Source organism: Lissotriton helveticus, chromosome 4_1 (genome assembly GCF_964261635.1).
Source record: "Lissotriton helveticus chromosome 4_1, aLisHel1.1, whole genome shotgun sequence".
Taxonomy (NCBI): Eukaryota; Metazoa; Chordata; class Amphibia; order Caudata; family Salamandridae; genus Lissotriton; species Lissotriton helveticus.
This window is the reverse complement of record NC_136063.1, coordinates 2,042,869,881-2,042,890,389: the sequence shown is the minus strand read 5'-3', so window position 1 is coordinate 2,042,890,389 and position 20,509 is coordinate 2,042,869,881. Positions and strand designations below refer to the sequence as shown.

The window sequence follows — 20,509 nt, the reverse complement described above, 5'->3', positions numbered from 1 at the left end:
TTGTAGGAGATTGTTACATGTTTGTATTGTTTAGAATGCATTAGGACTTAACTATGTCATTTACATTCCTGAGTGTGTGTAATATTGAATCTAGGAGAAGGATTGAGCAGCAACTGGCTTTTATGGTCTCTGTCCTCTCTGCTCCTTATCTTCTCTGAAATAAACTACAACCACACTGCTACGAGTTGTGGATTATTTCAGCACCACATAGTTGGCGACCAGTAGTTGTGGTAAGGAGTGGATAGTGTTTTGAATTTTTGGAAATAAGCATTTGCAGTGAGTAAAGGACAAGTGTTGAACCGCTAGAGGAGTAGACTGCTGCTGGAACGTTATCATTTGGATTGGATTTGTATTTAATTTATATCATTAAATTAAATTTAAAACCCTGTGGTCCATCTTTAAAATCAAACAAGGTGTGGCACCAGCGTATCTGCAAGAGGTCACCCATCCTTACATTCCTTCTTGTCCCCTGCACTCTACAGCCCACGGAGACTTCGTGATTCCCAGATTTAAACTTGCAAGAATGTGAGGCCGCCCCTTTTCGTGTCTTGGGCCCAAAATCTGGAATTCTCTTCTGGTGTCCTTGAAGAATGACCCGTCCTATTTCAGCTTTCGAAGAAATCTTAAAACTTGGCTCTTTTAGTAGCAAACGGTTCTTGACTGCTCCTTTTCTAGCAATTTGTGTGCTAGGCGCCGGGAAACCCTTTTTGGGTAGCTGCGCGCGTTACAAAACGAATGTAATAATTATAATATCATGTGTAGACCGAGTCAATTAAAAGAAACTGTGAGTAACCGGTTTATTTTTGCCAGGGCCCTTCAACTATGGTGTTTAACATTCCAACTTGCAGTTAAGTTGCTGACGCTGCTCACGCCTCATCGGGAGCTTTCCGAGCCCACGCTGCATCGGAAGCATCAGAAGCTTTTTTCTTTGCACATTGTGAGCTTCTCTCCCATGGGACAATGTCACGCGTTCTACAATGTGATGAGGTTAAGTGACGAACATCTTTAATTGGGCTTGTAGGAGAGGAGCTTTTAAGGAACGTTTTTTTCATGCACTTGTACATTCTGGAGAAGTTTCCCATTGGGGGCTTGAATAGATTTGGAGAGCTTTTATCTCTGCAACAGTGGAAGTCATTGATTTGGTAATTAAACATAAGTTATTTACACGAGGGAGGAGTTGTTTATGATTGAGGGTGCAGTGAAGATTGGACGGTGGACTAATCCTGTCTTCACTGGTGAAGTAAGGACACTGAACAATTCCACATTATTTTAAAACTATAAAATGAGTCAACCAACCTTTACTTTGCGTCCTGCTCAAGCGTTTTGGCCTTTGATTGTAATCGATGTTATGATGGGGGATAGATGGAGTATTTTTAAAAAAAATTGTATTTAAACGGTTGATGCGGATGAAAAAATGTCACCTGAACACATTTTTTTAAAATTGCATTCCTTAGGTCCTCAAGGGTTGAAAACATTTAACCGAATACACAAATCTGTTGTAGAAACTGGTGATTCAAACGTCTTCAGTGCAGCCAAGGAGAAATTGGATAAATATTTGCTCCTAAGGTTTGTATTGGTATCTATTGATGAGTAAGTAAGCGAGTTGAAGAAATTGGCTATGGATATATACCAGAGGACGTCTCAAAATAACAATCTTTTAGTAGCGTGTGACCAGGGGTCTGTTGAAAATTCGAATGAAGAGTCTGAGTTTGTTTTTAATGGTAATCCAGTTTGCACTGTCTATATAAAGTTAAAAAATAATGTTGTACCAGGCCCTAATGGCTTGCCTGCAGCCCTCTAAGGCAAATGTGCCATTTTGGGCAGGAATCTTTGCTTCTTTATATAATTATTGCCTTCACTCAAATTATATTGCTGACTCCTGGAGAGGTGCAGTTTAACATTCAATTCTAAAATCTTACCTAGGAATCGCAGCAGATTATAGTCTAATTGCTTTGATGAATATAGAGGCAAAAAGTTTGCATCCTTGTTACTGAAGACCTTAGAATTATGGGTTGCCTTTCTTAAATCTATCCCAAAAGAAATGACAGGCTTTCAAAAAGGAAGTGGTACAATTTCTAACTTGATAGCTCTATCTATTCTTATTGAAAAGTTCTATGCAGGAAAGCTTCCACTTCATGTCTGTTTTATAAATCTAAAAACGGCCTTTGATAGGGTTTCGAAACAAAGGCTGTGTGCTAGGCTACGAAAATGGAATATCGTGGCTACGTTGTTGAGGGTAATTGATATGTTATACATAGGCTGTCCTGTTTTCAGTTTCTATTTTTGGTAAATTCTGGTGTTTTTTTTTCAGTGTTTTCAATATCTTAAAAAACAGTTGTTATCAGTGGTTACACATTTTCACGCCACTAAAAACAACAGAAAAAGTGTTTTTCCGGTGTTTATGGAATGTTTTGCTTTTATCATTGCTTGCTTTCTGCACTGAAAGAACATGGTATATAGACAGTGTACGTATAGTGTTTATGAGGTCCGAAGAGATTTTTGCAAATTAATCTTATTGTAGTACACCATACAATACTTATTCAGTGAGTCTTTGGTCATGTGCGCTCGCGCTTTCCTTCCCATGTAAACTTCGGTGAAAAGGCCCTCTCAGCATTCATAGCCCTGTCAGCTAAGGGACATAGTTGGGATGACTCTTTCTTTGATGCCACATAAAGCACAAAATGATAAATATTTGCGTTTTAGTTCTTGGGCATAAGAAAACAGTGCAGCAGAATGGTGTAAAAAGTCAATAGCATCCCTCATTAACTCTGAAGATTGTAAAGATGCTTTCAGCATACCGTTTGACAGGTCATCACACAAGTGTTTTATATACGTAGCTGAATCACTACAAATACAAACGATATCACTCCAATCTTTGTGGAACTTGCAAAGAACCTTTTTTGCAGAGCATAACAAGTGACACTGCGTTCAATGTTTTCCAAAAGTCTGGTGTCAAGTTTTCACCACTATCCCAGATGCTTGGTGATATATATACTTGTCACTATACCTTGCATTTAATGTTTAAAGCCTGAGGTGTTGGCAATTCACCTCCTATCAATACTGACCCACTAGAAACTATGGTCTGATGTATTAAGGGTTTTTACCCATTCTCTGTGGGCAAATGTGATGACACATATTAGGAAAGATTTTTATGAAACTAGCCATTTTACCTATCAGTGAAAGAATCAAATGCAGGCAAAATATCAAATGTGAGTTTGATTTGTCCTGATTCTCTACAGTTTATAAAATAATTAAATTAAACCTAAAACGTGAAACTAAACCCTGCAACTTTAGACCAAAGGCCATAAAACTGAGAAAGTAAAAGGAAGAAGAAACAATATTTTAGTGGCATCCCTAAAGAACAAAACTCAAGCAGAATAATGTTAGCCAGTCTTTCTTACTGCTAGATTGTATAACAAAGTTATATTTTATTGACCCCTTCAGTAAGAACAAAATGACTCTTTCACTTTCTTTTTCCTTTCTTTGAATGACATTTAGTTTGTGGTTGTGCAGGTGTTTTTTCAGTGTTTATATGTTTTCACCGGCGAGGGCTATTTTTCTTTCAGTGGGGTTTTATCAGTTATTATAGGTTTAAACCTAAAACCCCACAGTCTAGTTATACACAAACAGATGGGTTGTAGTGAAGTTGGGAGATGGATCTACTGTCTCAAAAAGAGTTAAGACCTGTACTGTGCTTAAACAAGGATGTGTTTTGGCACCCTTATTATCGAATCTGCAGATAGCGGACATAACTGTTTGGCTTACTAGTTTTTCTTTCAACCCTCCTCTCTTAAATGGTCAACCGATTTCAAGCCTTCAATCAATATGCAGACGATATTGTACTGTGAAGTAAGACCCCAGAGTGGGTGGTCAGGGGATGTTGATCTCATTTGCCGCATACATTAAGTTCTATAAAATGATAATACGTTTGAAAAAGAAAAAGGTGCTGTCCTTCGCTAATTGTTTTAAGAAATAGGCGATATGTTATCTACATTAAAAGTTGCAAACAGCCTCCAGTTACACTTCTTTGAAAGTGAATTTTGATAATCTGGGTTCTTTTAATTTACATTTGCAAGGAGTAAAACTGAAGTCTAAAACCTTGTTGTTTGCTTTTGCTAGGCTTCAAAAGAAATGAAACCCCCATCATTAGAACCCATTCTTAGACTTATTAATGCCAAGCATCTCCCGTCTTTGACATATGGATCTGAAATCTGGAAAGGGAAAGATGCAAAATTGCTGCATTCCATACAAGAGTCTGTTTTTAAGTATTTTTTTAGATTACCAAGAAACACCTCGCCAGCCCAAGTACACCTGGAGTTCGGGCTTGTGTCACAGCAGTTAGCCTGGCGAGGTGCCTATATTCAGTTCTGCAAAAGGATGAAGGAGGCACTAGAAAGTACTCCAGACTACCATATATGGCAGGAAATGGTGCATCTCAGACTCGACAAACCTTGGTGCAAATATTTCGAATCTCCATTAACTGAGTTGGGTCTGGATGAACTTTGGTCTACGACTGTCTCCCACTCAAAATCGAAAGGTAAAACTACCCTCACAACTATTTGATAAAGCATTTTTAGCCAAAAAAGCTAATGTTTGGATTGTTTTAAATTCCTCTACATTGCTTGTTGCACAACAATATCTAAAAAATATTTTTTAAATTAACTTGCAGCGCAAATTCTTATTACTAGGAATGGGTAATTTTCCATCAAAATACTTTATCCCTGCATGGCAACACAGCTGGGTAGACAGAAAATGCAGACTCTGTGGCTGCATTTAAGTGTCGTTGTTGCACATCATTTGCATATGCTCAGTGTTGCTTGAAGCACATAGAAAATGTTAGGTCGTGCAGGCAGGTGCAGATTCTGAGCCTGAGTGGTAAAAATTAAGCTCTCTTGTAATCTGATTAAGTACTTGGACTATTTTTTTAAATTACCGAAAGATTGCTTTTATGTTTTGAAAGTTTTATCACCCTATGGAATGTGTATGTTCTTTAAATTTGTGTTTTATTAAATTGTGATGGTTTTAATAAACCTTATGCAATAAAGTATTTTACTGGCTATGGCTTGTGCATTTGGTGAATTGCAAGAGGACTTTATTCGTGATCAGGTTGTCATACATGCTTTTAATCCCGCTATTCAAGAGCATTTGTGGGAAAATGGAGATGCATGTCTCAATGATGTATTAGCTATTGCCCCCAAATCAGAAACGCCCACCAGATGTGCAAGTGGGTTGAAGCCTGAACCTAAGTAGTTTGATATTGTATCTAAAGTCAAAGGTAATATTAAAAACAAGACGGAGGGTGGTAATTTGAAATCCTTGAATTCTTCTAGGGTACCACCCAAGTGTTGCTGATGCGGCATTTGCGAAGTCATGCCCAACCAGGAAAGATAGGTGTAGTGGTTAGTGAATTGTAGGGCAGTATGCTAAAGTGTGTAGCAGGAAATCTAAGAAGGTTAAATGCGTGAGCAGTCATGAGAATGATAAAGCAGATTCTGTTCGGAGTGAGAAAGAAGTTTCAAAACTGAAGGAAAAACTCATTTTGAATATAAAAGATGGGTGCCTATTAGTTGATAATAAAGCAGAGTGTTGGATGAAATTTGGTGACGTGAATCTTAAAGTTATTGCAGATTCAGGGTTTCCCCGTTGCATAATCAATGAGGATGTTTGGAGGAGTAATTTTGGGAGTAAAGTGGAAACGTAATTATTTACTACAGATAACAACCTGAGAGGTATGTAGGAGAGAAAAATGTATATGACTGGATTTCGTTGGTTCAAATTTGTATTTAAAAAAAATCAACCTGCATATGGAAAATTGTATGTTGCCAAGAAAAAGCCATCAGTTTTAGGTTGGCATGATCAGAAACATTTACACTAGACCAGATTACCGAAAAGCAAGCACTTGTGGTAGATGGTGTATTAGTGGGTGAAAGAATGTTGTAGAAATTTCCAACTGTTGTCAGCAACAGAATTGGTAAGTTATGTGGCTTTGAACATAACATTAACTGAAAGATGGTGCTCTACCGAAAATACACAAAGTCAGAAATATTCCCATTTTATTAAAAGAGAAAGTGCTGAATGAATTGGAGAAGTTGGTTGCAGCTGAGATAATGGAGCCAATTTAAGCTTTAGCGTGGATTTTACCTTTGGTTGTAGCACACCGCAGCAATAGCAGGGTAAGGTTATGCGTTGATCTACGCCTTTTAGGTAGTAATATATTGCCTAGGATTAAAGAAATGTCATCTTTGTTGAAAGGCGTCGAGTGGTTCTCTACCACTGATTTATCAGCAGCGTATCACCAAATTTGGTTGTTTTACGACATTGAAGAACTTCTGCGTTGATCACACAGCAGGGTTGTTATCAGTTTAAACGAAAGCCATTTAAGTTGGCATCTGTGGCTGTAGTTTTTCAACGATTAATGCATCAACTGAAAAATGAGATGTGTGAAATGTTATCAAGATGACATACTTGTTTTTAGGAAAGAAGGTGTTGGAGGAAGGGTTAGGCAATTGGAGTCACATGGTTTGACAACAGAATTTTCAAAATGTTACTTTTCTGAGAATATGGTCATATATTAGGGACATGTAATAGACTGTGATGGAATTAGTCCTAAACCATCTTGGTGGATGCAATCCAGAGTGCAGCAGCTCAGAGTAGTAAAGTAGTTCGGTAATTTATTGGGCTTGCAGAATTGTGTTCCAAATATATTCCCAACTTTGCTGCCAAACATACAATATTTGACAATTGTTGAAGAATAATTTCAGATTTGAGTGGACTGCAGAATGTGATTTGGATTTTTGATTTGATGTCCAACATGGAAGAATTGTTGCCCGGCGGATACTGAGGAGGACCCTCTGGGTGCGTCGGCGCTCCAGGCGGTAGGGGTCCGGCTGCGCTCTTGGCCCCGCAAAGTAAATGACTCCGAGCCTGGGTGGCCTCGGATGAGAAGGGAGAAGCGGCTGCCTTGTGTTTGGGCCTGCACCGGTTGGTGAGCGCCCCGCGGCGGCAGGTGCCCGGGGCCGCGGGGGTGTCTCGATGTGGCTGGGGCGCTGCCCCCAAGGAGACCTGCCTGGGGTGCCAGAGGAGACGGCTTTACCCACCCGTGCCTGGACCGAACCTGCGTCTCCAGCGCCAGAGCTTGTGGTGCCTGGGGGAGCAGCCTGATCGGACCGGAGCCGCAGCCCACCCCACGCCAGGATTTTCGCAGAGTTCCGGCGACACTTGACACGGCGGCAGGGTCGGATCAACGGCTGATAGCAGGGGCCCGCATTCACACGATCATCAACATTGCTGCCGAATGTTATCGGCCCTCGGGCCCAACTTGAAGAGTTCGCTGTCCGGCAGTACCGTGGGGGTGCATACCAGGGCCTGCCTAATCCATTGGACACCCATGTTGGAGCAGGTAGGCCCGCGGTGCAGAGACCCTTCATTCCCCCCCAGAGCGCTGGGCCCTCCTCTGGCGCCGTGATGCGGGCTGTGCCCGGAGCTGTCATTGGGGCCATCTCGTCGGGGGTAGGTGGAGGTGGACTACTTGCTCGTGGGGGGTCGAGGGCCAGGACCCGGCCCACCTACAACATCCTGTGAAGGGCAGCGGTCCGTGGTCCACAGAGGGTTGTGCCTGAGTGTGGGGGCGGTGGGCCGGTTCTGGCGAGTCTGGTCCCTTTAGGGGGTCTACTCGGTGGGCTGGGCTAGGCTCGTTGTGGCTTGCGGCCCGGGGTGGCTGCATTCCATGAGGCCCGGACCACAGTATTCCATGCGAATACCCCCACCGAAGCACTCGAGAAGCGAGACACCTGCTGGAGACACTTACCAGATAACTCCACGGGACAGATACAGACAGGTGGGAGGAAGACGACACACGCTTGACCCCGGGGGACCCCCCTGTCCTCATGGCCAAGGATACGCCTTCGGACCCCACTTCCAAGCAAAGCACGTTGCACCAAATCTCCCCAGAGGTGCAAGTAATACAGACAATGGGAACCCCATCCCCGACAATGCCGCACTGCTGACCGCGATCACCTAGGCCCCTGACACCCTAGATGCGAAGATGAGTGCTGTGGGATCAGAGGTCTCCTTCCTGCGGCAAGATCTCAGAAAGGCTGTAGATCGCTTTACAGAGGCAGAAACCCGTGTATCAACAGTGGAAGATACAGTGGCAACCCTACAGCAAAAAGTGAATAAAGTCACCGCCGTAGCGCCGTAGTTGGCTTACCGGGTGAAAGATGCTGAGGTCCGCTCCAGACGCAATAACCTGCGCCTCATTGGCTTTCCAGAGGGGTGGGAGGAGTCCTACATGGAATGTTTTCTCATACAATGGCTGAGAACCCTTCTGGCCAAGGACTCCCTATCCCCCTACTTTGTGGTGGAGAGAGCCCACAGGGCACTGACAAGAAAGCCCCCACTGAGGGAACGCCCCAGGCCAGTTATAGCCAAACTGCTGAACTATGTTGACCGTGATGCCATCCCTCAATATGCCAGATCTCATTGGGATAAACTACTCTACAATTCACAAACCATAATGATTTTCCCGGACTACACCCGTCTAGTTCAGCAGCGATGCCAATCCTTCACCGCAGCCAAATGCTGACTCAGAGAACTTAACATTCAACATATGAGAGTAATTTACTACTCCAAGTCCCGCATGAGAGTAATATACTACTCCAAGTTCCTCTTCTAAGACACGCCAGAAGCAACCTTCGCATGGGCCGGTTAGACAGTCCATCTCAAACCGCATACCCCACCCTTCTAGAGTCTGATTCCTCGCAGGGTACTCAAAGGAACCGCCCAAAGGTCAACTCAAAGAGACGACACAGGTCAAGGTCTAACTGGCGCTCCCAGACACAGGGCGACGAGTCATTAACACGGGGGGACCATACCTTCCTCTTCCACAAAGGGCTTCGACCATGGACATTTACCACTTGGAAGACTATGGATCGCCTGGGGAGCAAAAATTGCTTGAGGGTCTAGGCTGGTGGCCTACTGAACCCCCTTAACAATTATAGTTAATTTCAGTGGGAAGTTAGGGTACTTTTGGTGGAGGCACCCTGGGACACCCTCCAGTTGGGGCCTCAGGCACCCTCCAACCGCAACAGATACTCCTTGTCGGTGGAAGTACTGGGGTGGCGGGAGGGAGGGTGGGATGTTCAACATCTTTGCACAAGAGTTATATCAGTTCAGGCATGGGCACAGTGAATTCATTGCATTTCCACACGTCTACTTTAGCTGGCAACCTCCCGAAATGATAGATGACTACACATGAGAACAATTCTCAGCCCGGGGGTCTCAACCTTATAACATGGAATTTTCGGGGGGGGGGGAGGGGGGTGCTAGATAAAATAAAAGAGGTGTTGTCCTTCGATAAGCCAAACGTTGCGAGGCAGACCTTCTCCTCGTACAAGAGACCCACCTACTGGGCAATAAAGCCCCATGTCTTCCCCGTTTCGAATTTGATACTCAGGGTTCGCCCACAGTTCTCACAGCACTGCCATTCTTATACATAGCTGGATCCCCTTCACTACGTCTAAATTATGGCCAGATCCAGATGGCGTTACACCAAATTGACAGGTACACTATATAGGGGAACAATGACTATAGGTAGCATTTACGCCCCTCCCCCCGGGATACACGTTTATTGCCAGGATTACACAACTTTGAGGGGGAGCTCCCAGACAGTTTGACAATATTAGGTGGCAACTGAAATGACACCATGTCGCCTTTGGACCATAGGTGTGAGACAGGTCACCGGCCTCAAACGGGAGAATCCAGGCTCTACCGGCTAGCCACTACCCTGTGGTGGTTGGATACATGCCTGGCTTACCATCCTGCAGAACTAGGCTTCACTTTCCTTTCAGCCGTTCACAGATCCCTATCCAGACTAGACTACCCCCCTTCAGATGGTGAATGTAACTCTGGCATCTGCGTGACCTGGGTTATCAGAATGTCCTCAGACAGGCGATTACAGACTATCTAGCCTCTAACATGGCCACTGCCCCTTCCAGTATAATACTGTGGATAGCCCTTAAACCCACACTCCATGGGGTAAACATCAGCTATTGTGCAGGTGAAAAACGCAAGCATCTCGCCCAAATAGTAGCCCTGGAAAATTGTCAGAGGGCTCTTGAAGCCGAGGTGACAGAGGGCTCAAGCCCAATACTGCAGCGTAGCCTCCTCCAAATACAACACCAGCTACATCAGCATCTCACTAATGAGGCGCCAGAGATTTGGTTGGCAACCCAACATAGAATTTACCGATGGGGCGACAATCTAGCAAGAAGCTTCACCGCTTATGTCAGGCAGCGATGTCTCCTTCTTCGGTGCCGGTACTGAGAAACGCGGACGGGAGTTTATGTACTACCCATGAAGCGGTTGCTCAGGCGTTTGCAACCTATTACACCATCCTATATGCACAGAAGGAATCCATATTGAGCGCGCGGATAGAAGAATTCCTAAAAGACATACCACCCCAAAAGGTATCCGATCACATACGGGACCAATTAGACGCTCCTATAACAGTGGAAGAACTTGGTGCTGCCTTGTCAAATATACACCCTGGCCAAGCGCCTGGTCCTAACGGATTTCCAAGTGAATTCCTATGATCGCACAGGACCCAGCTTGGTCCACACCTGCTAGAGGCACTCCACGAGGCCCTGGAGCAGCGCATCCTACATCCTACCTACTGGTTGGCGTCACGCAAAGATAGTGGTGTTCCTTAAACCGGGAAGCTCCACAGAAGAACCCTTTTCCTACTGCCCATTCTCCCTCTTGAAGTTTAAATCCAAATTACTGGGCAAAGTCCTTGCCGACCGCCTCCGCAAGTGTATTCACGAGCTTATCCACCCTGACCAGGCCGGCTTCATGCCGCATCAATCTACCCGGCATAACATAAGACGATTCCACAATGCCATTACGAAAGGCCCTGAATTGGACCACCCGGCGGCCATCCTATTAGCCGACATAGACAAGGCGGTCGACTCCCTAAGCTGGACCTATCTATTTCAGCTCCTCCAATCTCTTAACTTTGGCCTGCGCTTCTTGTCTTAAATACAGTTATTATACACAGAGCTCTCTGCCTCGGTGCAAGTTGCAGGATTCCGGTCAGCACTCCTCCCAATTCGTCGTGATATGAGACAGGGCTGCCATCTGTCTCCATTACTATTTGCGTTTGCGACGGAGCCTTTAGCAGCATGGGTGCAGCGAGACGCATTAGTGTGAGGTTATGTCTGGTCAATGGACAGGTCCGATAGGATCGCATTATACGCAGATGATGTGTTATTCTTAACAGATCCCGGATTCTCTGGCCCATGTATTCTCCAGATGCTTCAGTGTTTGGGGAAACCTCCAGCCTTGGAACCAACCCAGGAAAGTTGGTGTTATTCCCAGTGTGCAGGGACCTGTGGCGGGGCTCCTGGGTTTCGCAATTGTCCCATGCAACAGGGGGCTTCAAATACCTCTTCATCTCGCCAAGTTCCACGATATCCTGGGTGCATAATATCAACCAACTACTATCCTGAATCCGGGAGGAGATGAGGGGATGGTCCCTTCTGCCTTTGTCTCTGTTCTTGCGATCAGCAATCTTGAAAATGGTCTCCTTACCTCGCATCTTATGCGGACTACAAAATTTCCCATACAACATCCCACGCACGTAGTTTGCCCAGATCAACGCGCTCCTCAAAAGCTTCTTATGGAGGGGGAGGCACTGTATGCGTTGCATTGCAAACCAGTACACAGTTGACATACTGTGGCTGGACAGCGACTGCTTATGTATATGCCTGTTATGCTGCATCTCACTTGCTGAACATAAATGAGTGGTGGTACAGCTCACTCACAGACCCAGCGTTCGCTGTGGAGAGACTTGCGATGGGGAACATTCCCCTCCTTTCTCTACAGTTGCAACAACCTTGACCATTTACCCCCTGCCTGTAGAGTCGTCATACAGTTCTGGCATCACACTGTGAAGAAAATGGGCTGGGACGGGCGCTTTATACAGACAATCCCTCTGTGGCAGGGAACCTACATGCAATCTGTCACCGGGATCTCAGGATTCCGAGCATGGGACCATATTGCAATCTCTACTCTAGGCGATATATATTACCAGGATCCACACTGCAATCCTTCCAACAATTGCAAACAGAATACCATCTTCACCGGGCACAGTTTTATAATTATCTTCAGCGGAGACATGCCTTGACCCCCCCTGATCTGCTCCCTGGACGGCCTACCAGAGTTTCATCCCTTAGAGGGACGCCTACTGATGGGGTCCTTGGCGAGTACAAGATTCAGCAAATCTTTTAGACACTGATTACTCACCCAAAGTACACTACATACAATCCGAGCTGCTTGGGAAGCTGACATTCCTGACTTTACAGATAATGATTGGACTGAAGCCTTAGCCAGTCCACGGGGTGCCACTGTAGCTACGAAATACTGCCTAATCCAGTTTAAATACCTTCATAGAGCATAATACACACGCTCCTGCCCCTGGAGGATGTGCGCTATCCCACGTGCCGCAGATGTGGCGAATCAGAGGGGACCTTCTTACACACGGTTTGAAGCTGTGGGGCACTGCAGCCGTTCTGGCATAGGATAACTTCCTGTCTAGGTCAGGTCCTGTCCTGGCGACTTCCATTCAAACCTCAGCTATTCTTGCTTCACAGTACTGAGGGGTAGGAGGAAATCAGTACAAGCAACACTTGTTATTTCTGGGCCTCACACTTGCCAAGCAGGATATTGCCCAAACATGGAAGGGGACCTCCCCGCCATCACTGGTGGGGTGGAGGAAGGCCATGGACAGGTGCTTGGGGCCGGGATTGCTGTGTACCAGGCGCGTGGCTGTCCACAAAAACACAGTAACGTTTGATCTCGCTGGACAACCTACCGGAGTATAGACCTGCCTCCCCTGCCATCCCTAGACCCTCCTTAAACCAGGCAATATAATCAGTGTAAATCATACAACTGTACGGTTAGTCATTTCATCATCTACATATGTTTATATGGACATTTCTTGTAGTGGAACATGATGCAACCTGTGCCAAGTTTAGTTGTTGGCCTGTACGTTCACAAGCGATACTATTGTTCAGACATAATTGGTACCATCTCATATATACTGTATCCAAAATATATGTATTGGGCATTGCCCGTCATGCACCGCAAAACTCAATAAAATTTGTTATAAAAAAAAAACATGGAAGAATTGCAATATTGCTTTGGGACAGTGGGTTTGAGTCAAGAAAACAGGTTGGATCCTGAAAGGTGAAAGTCATTCTACGAGCTCATTGAAGCTGTACAAGCGTTAACTAATGCTGTGTGTTTGACGATTGGGAAAGCCTGGAACCTTAAAAGAATTGCAAAATGTTCTGCACCCAGCGTGACCATGTCACACTCCGGTTATTGCCTTTGCAATGATGGATTGGATGATATGGTTAAGAAAAGGGACAGTAGTCAAGTATCTGATATAGGCGTGAATGAGTTGTCTATGTCTACAGCTTCTGATGATGTGGAAATTTCAGGGAATCGTGACAGTAACAATACTGAAACAACTTCAAATGAGACCATTTCTAATGATGATGAATGTTCTAGAATTCTTGGTGATGTTGTAGTTGAAGGCCCAGACGGTATTGTGCATGACAGTGATGTATTACCTATAGATTACAAACATAAAAGGAAACCACCAGTTTGGTTAAAGGATTACATGTCTTGGCTATAACTTTGGTGTCGTTTGACCAATCTTCATGAAGTTTTCCCCAAAAAATGTCAAGGTAGATTCTGTGCGTTACAGAAAACGTAGAATATTGTGACTCATAATTGTGTACACTAAAAAAAATTGCCAAAGTAACATGAAACAGTGATATAAGCATAGGTTCCAAAGTGCAAAGAAAATCGATTTCTATACAGGAATATATAGTTAGAATTATAAGTACAAAGGTATCCTTTCCGGGGGATTACTCTGTTCTTTTTGATACAACCAGACATGAACAGAAACAGACGCTGTACATACAAGTGTAGCATAAGCCGCCCTTGCAAATACAAACATCAGTGAAAAGCCCTCTTGGAGTTGATGCAACCATTACAATGAAAATATGAAGTAATAATGCTGAGCTTATCCAAACATGCTTTTGACTTCAAAATGTGATTCATTGTTCCCATAGATTTTTTTTATGTATTTATTTTGTAAGGCTTTGGCACAACCAACAAAGGTGTCAAATTGTTTATTGGACAATGTGTTTGGGGGAAGGAGCTAAATATATTAGTGTATCAGAAGAGGTAGGTGTTCAGATATTTGCTGATTAGTTTTAGGTCCACCTCATGATAAAAAGGGTTAGACTTCCAGAGGGACTGTCTGAAGATCTGCCCCAAAAAGGTTTTGTACCTCATGAGACATATCGTCGGACATTCTTGGGATGCTGACTTTAGGCGTCTAGTTGGCCATGGCATGTATGCAAAACAAAACTTGCACTGGGCCACAGTTCGACCTGTCAGCCTTGGGGTGATCTTCCACCAAACATTTTGCCTTCATCCTCCCGTATTGCTGATTTTGCTTTTGTTGGCCTTTGGACTCTATTCACTTTACCAATGCTGACAAGTATTAAAGTGCTTGTGCTCGTTCCTTTAAACATGGGGAAATTGGCTTACATCCAACAGGTACATTTAATATACTTGTAAACCCCTAGTAAAGTCGTACCCCATGTACTTGGGCCTATAAATGAAATGCTACTAGTGGGCCTTTAGCACTGCCACACACTTAAGTAACCCTTTAATCCTGTGTCAGGCCTTCCATTGCAGCCTGCGTGTGCAGTTTTAGAGTGAAAATAAATACAAAATAATGGCTGACAAAATACCCCTAGGGTAGGTCCTAAAAAGTCCATGGGGCACGGTGCAGTGTATTTAAAAAGTGGAGCATGTACTTTTTTCTTTTACATGTCCCGAAAAAGTCTTACATTTGTTTTTCACTACTGCAAGGCCTGCTTCTAACATAGGGTAACATTGGCTTACCGTATTATATTTAATAAGTGCTAACTTTAAATTTTTTCTGGTTCCCAAAATACACAAGAATCTACAGACACCACCTTGCAGGCCTATAGTATCCACGTGTGGCAGCATTCACGATCCAGTGGGGAAATTTTTAGATAAATACCTGCAGCCCATAGTCACCTCTCTACCCACGTTCATCAGAGATACTACAGATTTTCTCAACAAACTCAGTCAAGTGACAATGGAGGACCATAGCAATCTAGTACTGTGTACTGTTGACGTATCATCCTTATACACGTCTATCCCCCACACCATGGGGATCGAAGCTGTTGAATACTGCCTACTGAGAACAGAGTTGGATAATGACATGAAACTTCTGCTAATGGAACTATTACAATTCATCCTATTTCACAGTTATTTCACATGGAAAGACAATTGGTACCAACAAATGACTGGAACCTCTATGGGCAATTCGGCAGCACCAGCCTATGCTAATATTTTCATGCATAGATTCGAAGAAGATCACATCCTCAGTAACCCCAAATGGACCGACCACCTGAGAATGTTTGTAAGGTTCATAGATGATATTTTTTTGATTTGGCAGGGTCCACGTCACATTCTACAAAAAAAACTGCTACAACTCAACACTATTGATCAGCGAATTCAATTCACCCACGAAATGCAAACAGAATCAATAACCTTTTTGGATGTCAAAATCACCAACACCCCCACTGGATTCAAGACTAGTTTATTCCGCAAGAACACCGACAGAAATAACACACTACATTATTCAAGCTTCCACCCACAACCCTTAAAAAACCATTTGCCATACAGTCAATTGATTAGAGCTGAAAAGGAGACTCACACCATCACACAAAGATTCAAAACCCGAGGGTACCCAGACCAGATCCTCGAGCAGGCCAAACAACGATGCGGGACAAAATCTAGAAATGAGTTATTGGCAAACACGACCATACCCAAAAAAGAGGCTGTTACTGTACTTTCCAAACATTCTACAGCGAGTAACAAATTCAAACAGATCAAGAAACACTGGGAGATCCTTAGGATAGAACCCGATTTCAACAGGATTTTTGTCGACGATCCTATCTTTGCTTTTACTAGAGCCAAAAATTTAGGAGAACTTTTAAAAACTCCGAAACGCGCCATCGCTGAATTTAAAGGAACAACTCCTTGCAGAAATTGTAATCACTGCAACAGTGTAATCCAAGGAACTACCATTAACCATCCCATGAAGGGCAATAAAATCAAAATCAGAGCCACAGCAACCTGTGACACCTCCATCGCCATCTACATGCTGAAATGCCCTTGCGGCAAAATTTATGTTGGACAGACGGAAAGGAAAGTAAAAACTCGTCTTAACGAACATAAGTCTAACATCAGAACTAAACAAACTAAATCATCTGTTGCACAGCATTTCTTGGAAGCTGGTCACGGCATCAGCCAAATACGATATTGCGTGTTGGAAACAGTCTCTAAACAAGAAGGCAAAGATAATCACATTGAACTACTCAGAAGGGAAAATTATTGGATCTTCACATTGTCCAGCATGAAACCACACGGTCTTAATGATCGAGTCGAATACTTATGTTACTTGTAAACATGCTGTTTTTTCAGCCAACTGCTCCCATTATGCTTTAGTGACTAGCTCAGTCATATCCAGAGTATACCCTATTATGATATAACTTGATGAGACTTCATTTACATTTTTTAATTTCTTATTAGATTTATTCCATGCCAATTAATTAGTGATAGATTGTTTTAGGGTACTGACATTAATAGTAGCCTTGTTTTCCAGATCCCTCTGATAATGAGTGAGTTTATACTACATACCCTACAGTTATCTTCACCTATGCTACCTCTTTGTTATTCACCCGTAGATTCATTAGGACGTATTATGTCTTATTCTCTTTTCCCTGTTTACTTTTTTCATGTTCACGTTTTTTTACTGATCGTCTATTCTGTTTTCAAAAAACTAACCGAGTGCGGGAAGTCTTTTTTCTGTGTCGTCTAATCGACACTCTGCACCTTTAACTACGTATTTTACGTCGCTCCGTAACCAGTGGCTTCAACCACATCCGGGGTTCAGTCACGCACAAACCCGGTCGAAAACCGTAACACCCTGTGTGAATAACTTCTCTGCACGTCACGGTAAGCTGCACATTTAATTTCTAACCACCCTTTTTTTCCTTCGCGTCTTTGTAAACAGCATGGACTTCACTTAGAGCACCTCGAATGCATGGCGGTTTTTACACCCGCATTGACATTTCACTACAGATTCCTTGCGTACCTCTCGCATGCTTTATCAACTACCACCTGTTTAGGCATTCATTTACTAGTTTTTACTGAACGTTTGTTATCACGTTCTTTCCACACGTTATGTCAACCACGGGTCTTTCACTCTATATAAGCACTATTGGACACGTAACTTTAATAGTCTCTTCAATGAAACACGAGGGCACACCCCCATACTACCGGTAAATCGCATGGTTTTATGCTTTAATTAGTATTGTAACTCATCAAAAACTTAGGGAATACCTACATATATTTTTTCTTTGTTGACAGAATGTGTCCCCAGAAGAAGGCACGTTTTATATGCCGAAATGCATTGGGACAATTGAGTGCATTCATGAACTGACACGCCAATACAGAATGTATACTTGTGAATACAACGAGATGCATTAAGAATACAAGATTAAAAATGTGAATATCATCTACAGTTGAACTTGTTTATTTACGCTACATGAACAGTTAGAAACCTTATTATAAGGACGTTTTGAGGAGCCCGGAGGACATTTCTCAAGTCTGAGTGCTACCCTCTTGTAACTTTCAATTGGGAACAGGCAGGAAAGTCAAGTTTGGTCTATAAAGAATTGTATTTTAAAACCTTCTTTAATGATAAAAGTATTTTAAGTCACAATTCTGAAAATGGCACTTTTAGAAAGTTGGCATTTTCTTGTCCCAACCATTTGTTGCCTGCAGCCTGTATCCTGGGTCACATGACTAGGTGTAGCTGATAGTTGGCCCATGTGTATTTCTACTAGGCAGTGAGACAAAGGGGTGATGGGTGGGGTCAGGATGGGTCACCTCTTACCTAATGGGGGTAGGGGAAAAGCTGTCACATGCCATAATTGCACATCACAAAGACTCTACCTTAGCACACTCACTAAACATTTCACACTAGTCTTTTGTGCCTCCAGCCAAGCTGTGGCCAAGGCTAAGAAGGGGGATATTCAAGAACCCTCTGAAGGGAGAGGACTCTAGAAGTTCCTTCCACTTCAAAGTGGCATCAAGTATGAATAGTGAACCCTCAGATTTAACTCTTCAATATACTTCTAGTCCTGTGGAAGACTCAGGAGGAGGACTGTTGTGCTGCTCTGCTGCCCGAGTAAGAAGAACTGGAAGGTGCCCTGCCAGCCCAGCTGTGGTCTCACCAGAGCCAACGCAGTGCGACGCAAGCCCGAAAAACCTCGACGCAACACCTCATCAGAAACTATGCATGGCAATGCAGCCTTGACACAAGCCCTAATCGCAGCCTGCACAGCTCATCAGAACCACTGCTGCACGCACGATGCCTCCTCGACGCGGACCTCGAGGCCTCTCCTCAAAACCGACTCAGCCTTGACGCAAGCCCGCATCGCTGCCCTCGCAGCTCCTTGGAACCACTGCTGTGCGACGTAACACTCAGCAACTAGGATTGAAAGTACATTTCTTAGTTGGACTAACTTGGTAAATGTAAACAGCCCATGCTCCATGAACTTGTAATTTTGTCCCTGTCTGGCATGACCAGATAACCATTGTTATCGCTTTGCTATTTTAGGGTCTGTTAAAATTGCATATCTCTGGTTCTACTAATTGGATGTTTGTTGTTTTGGTGTCAAATAATTTATTACCATGCACTCTATTTTTCTAAATGTGTGTGGGCCCGATTCACAGAACTAACTTAAGACAAAATCCTAAACTTACTACCATATTGGTATTCACAGAAGGCACTTGTTCATTTTGGTATTTACACTCATTTTGGTATTCACAGAACTTAGGACTCCTAACTTTAGGACTCCTAAATGCCTTCTGTGAATACCGAAAGTCTCAAAGTTAGGATTTTTCTCAGTTTAGGACTCCTAACTTAACTACTCCTAAACTGAGAAAAAACCTAACTTTAAGACTTTCGGTATTCACAGAAGGCATTTAGGAGTCCTAAAGTTAGGACTCCTAACTTCTGTGAATACCGAAATGAGTTAGTGGCTTCTGTGAATACCAAAATGATAGTAAGTTTAGGATTTTGTCTTAAGTTAGTTCTGTGAATCGGGCCCGTGGTTATTAGTCTTGTGCTGTCACTTTATTACTGTTTGTGTGCTGCATAAATACTTTATACATTGCCTCTAAGTTAAGCCTGACAGCTTTTTTGCCAAGCTACCGGAGGGTTCAGCAGAGGTTCATTTAAGGAATGTTTCATCCTGACAGATATTGTGGCTGTTAGAAGAGGGTATACACCCCCTCCAACCAACAACCCAATTTCTCACAACCACTAACCCGAACATTATCCATTCATGAATACATTGTGGAACAAAGCTAATCACCATCCCAGCAAATAAACAAAACTATGGAGACTACACAGTTACAACAATGTAATACATACATAAATTCAGAAGCTGCTTCTCTGCTTTTAATCTGGTGTCCTCCTTCTCTTCTGGGGATCGGGTGGGAATCGGTGGCGCAGGCTGTCCATCGGGCCACAGTGTCTCCCTCAGACGGTCGATAGAGGAGATAAGTTCCCCTTCACTGATCATTTCATCCACTTTATCAAATAGGTCATTCTGGATTCCTGTGCTGTAAAGAATGTTATTAAAACTATCAAATCAGTTGCATGCATCCATGATAGAGTTTGCATTTTTCACATTCTGGAAGCAAAATATTTCCTCACCGATTTAAGATCTGCTGCACTTTCGATAACTGGATTATTATGAACAGATATAATAATACGCATTGCCAAAGGCAGGTTTGTTTTTTGTGCAGCACTTGTACCTAGAATCACACAGCATACAAGAAGTTACACATTTTCGTTATAGCCATCCGCATAGCAGACATTATTACACTAAGGAACACGGAGACACATATCTATAAACACCCAAACCAGAGATCAGCATTCGTATATAGCACCAAACGTGCAAAGTACAAAAGACTGTGGCACACAGGGACAGGAACGGACATAAAAGGTACCCACGCACATAGACCAAAAGACAGGCGGACACCTAAGCACACAGATCAAATCGGAGAGGCATCGATGAAGACGAACAGTTGGACAAGTACACTTTCACACAAAGAGAAACAAAGATACTCGTACATAAAGGTGAACTGACACAGTGGCACCAATGTACACAGGCTATCAGACAATTACACAAAAAAGAAAGCATCAGGCACACAGAACACAAGACAAACCAGCACTCGTGGCTGTACACCTGCTTCAGAAATGCAAAACACATACATATATACCAAGAAAAACACAGACAACAAACCACTGTTTGAC

The 20,509-nt window shown here is 43.4% G+C and overlaps 2 protein-coding genes across 6 annotated transcripts in view; one reads left to right on the top strand and one right to left on the bottom strand.

The window, feature by feature from the left end:
* The window catches only part of LOC144829499 (uncharacterized), a 400,486-nt gene extending 398,919 nt beyond the window's left edge, over positions 1 to 1,567 (top strand). Inside the window, exon 3 of the transcript XR_013610687.1 lies at positions 1,455 to 1,567. The gene's annotated coding sequence lies outside the window, so the exon portion shown is untranslated. The remainder of the gene's footprint in view (positions 1 to 1,454) is intronic.
* Positions 1 to 20,509, bottom strand: part of LOC144829498 (uncharacterized) — a 458,194-nt gene that overhangs the window by 63,822 nt on the left and 373,863 nt on the right. For all 5 annotated transcript variants that reach the window (XR_013610683.1, XM_078688691.1, XM_078688692.1 and 2 more), the window contains one exon: positions 19,622 to 19,812. Coding sequence is in view for 4 of the 5 variants with exons in the window: in XM_078688691.1 (XP_078544817.1) it covers positions 19,622 to 19,812 (191 nt within the window). In the remaining variant the exon portion in view is untranslated. The remainder of the gene's footprint in view (positions 1 to 19,621; positions 19,813 to 20,509) is intronic.